This window comes from Trifolium pratense, linkage group LG5 (genome assembly GCF_020283565.1).
Source record: "Trifolium pratense cultivar HEN17-A07 linkage group LG5, ARS_RC_1.1, whole genome shotgun sequence".
Taxonomy (NCBI): Eukaryota; Viridiplantae; Streptophyta; class Magnoliopsida; order Fabales; family Fabaceae; genus Trifolium; species Trifolium pratense.
The window spans coordinates 46927765-46929925 of record NC_060063.1 but is presented as its reverse complement, the minus strand read 5'-3'; the positions used below and the strand labels follow the sequence as shown (position 1 = coordinate 46929925).

Sequence of the window (2161 nt, the reverse complement as noted above, 5' to 3'; positions counted from 1 at the left end):
AATTGATGCACACATGGTACTATTTCTAAACCCATGCTAAACGCCACCCTATTTCTAACTAAAAGAATTTTCCAGGTGAAAAAGTAAACCAAAAAAAATCTTAAAAGAAATTGAATTGTTGTGATTTTTTTTGTTAAGTAGCCTAGTGGCTAGAAAATCCACATTAAAGGTGAATAATTGAAGTGACTCGAATTCGAACACAAACTCCTGCCATATAATACGATGTTCCTATCATTTGAACTAAACTTATTATTGTGCTTTTATGAAAAGTTAGAACAATAGTATATTATTGTTAGGTCAAGGGTCGCTATAATAGTGAGCCTTTTCCCTCACTACAAAAAGACTAACCATTTGGCACTAGTCCTCTCCAACCCTCTCTCTCCCTATTTTTCTCTCTCCCTAGTTCCTACTCTAAAATCCTCTTTACTTGTGATTCCCTACTACATTCTCTGCCATAAACATTTCCACTCATATCCAAAAATTCACAACAATGACACAAACAACAACAACCTCTTCAGAAACAACCACAACCTCAAACTCCTCAACCTCTTCAACATCTTCACAACTTTCACATTCAACCCAAAACAAAAGCCCAACAAAACCAGCCCAAAAGCCCAAAGACACCAAACACCCAACTTACCATGGTGTTAGAAAACGCAATTGGGGTAAATGGGTTTCAGAAATTCGTGAACCAAAAAAAAAATCAAGAATTTGGTTAGGAACATTCTCAACACCAGAAATGGCAGCAAGAGCACATGATGTAGCAGCTTTAACAATCAAAGGAAAAACCGCAATTCTAAATTTTCCTCATTTATCAAACATGTTACCTAGACCTGCCACGTCAGCACCACGTGACATTCAAGCTGCAGCTACTGCAGCAGCTGCTATGGTTGACTTTGATGATGATGATGTGCACGTGACAGAACAACAATGTTGTTGTGATGATGAATCTGAGGAACAAGAACAAGAACTTAGTCAGATTGTTGAACTTCCTAAAATTAATGAAGATGGTGAAGATGACTCGGTTGTTGACTCAGTTAATGCTGCTGAGTTTGTTTTGCTTGATGACTCGGTAATTCATAGTAGTAATTGGGTTTATCATCTTTCTCATGAGTCAATTGGGTTTGAAGGAATTGAATTTTATTCAAATTTTTCTGATGATTTTTTTATTCCCATTTGGGATTAAAATCATGGGTTGTTTTCAATTTCTTCAATTTAATTGTCCCACTTTTGGAAAATTACTGTACTTAATATATTACTACTACACTGTACTTTATTATTTAATAATAGTACATTGTTAGTAGTATTATTTATAGTTATGGTCTTAGGTAAGTATAATTGAAATTCAATTTTTTATTTTCTCTTTGCATAGCTTTTGGTGGCTTCTTCTGTTTATTAGAAACGGATAATGTGAATGGCAAATAAGTTCCTGCCACAAAATAGTAAATACTGTAATAATGAATTTAAAATATTTTTATATGTTTTTTTTTTACTTCAATTTAAATATGTGTTTGATGTCTGTTTTTGTTGTTCTTTAATTATCTTGCTGTAGTTACTACTAGTAGCTAGTAGCTACCATTAACAAGACTAGATAAAAGTATGATTTTTTTTCTTCTTCTTTCTTTTTCTATGTTAACAATCTATGGTTTTTAAAGAAATGAAATCTTATTAAGATGTATAGTTCGGACCGGAGATAAATAAAATATGATAAAAAATTATTTATCTGACAAAAAATTATTTTATTTAGAAGTTAAACTTGAATTCTCTCGAACAATATTTTTCTGTTGTTGGACTTTTTTTTTTTTTTGATAACTCTGTTGTTGGACTTTATTTACCATTAAGCTCAATCATTTAGTTGAAATATGATGATTTTGAAAGTGAAGTTTAGGGAAATGAATAAGTGTAATTTTTTTTCTTAATATGGTAAAGGGTGTTAATAATTTAGAAGAGTTGGTTGAAAATAAGTAAAATCTGAATCAATGGTTTTTTAAATAAGAATCTGAACGATTTCCTAAAAATCGAAGAAAAGAATTCAAGTTGTTAATCGAATTTGAATTCTTACGAACAATTCATTCTTCAATTAATGAAATTTACTAAGCATTTTAGTCAAATTACTTCGTTAGCCAAGGCAGATATTTATCAATTGGATCGACGTTGTTTA

At 31.3% G+C, this 2161-nt stretch overlaps 1 protein-coding gene across 1 annotated transcript; it reads left to right on the top strand.

Annotated features, from left to right (window-relative positions):
* The first annotated feature begins 300 nt into the window (after positions 1-300).
* On the top strand, positions 301-1514 carry LOC123884901 (ethylene-responsive transcription factor ERF039-like). Its single transcript, XM_045934129.1, has one exon. It carries the CDS (start codon positions 491-493, stop codon positions 1184-1186), a length of 696 nt encoding a protein of 231 aa, XP_045790085.1. The 5' UTR covers positions 301-490; the 3' UTR covers positions 1187-1514.
* The last annotated feature ends 647 nt before the right edge of the window (positions 1515-2161 follow it).

Excerpts from the sequence above, each read along its gene's own strand:
- LOC123884901 (XM_045934129.1), top strand. The coding sequence starts at position 491 with ATGACACAAACAACAACAACCTCTTCAGAAACAACCACAACCTCAAAC.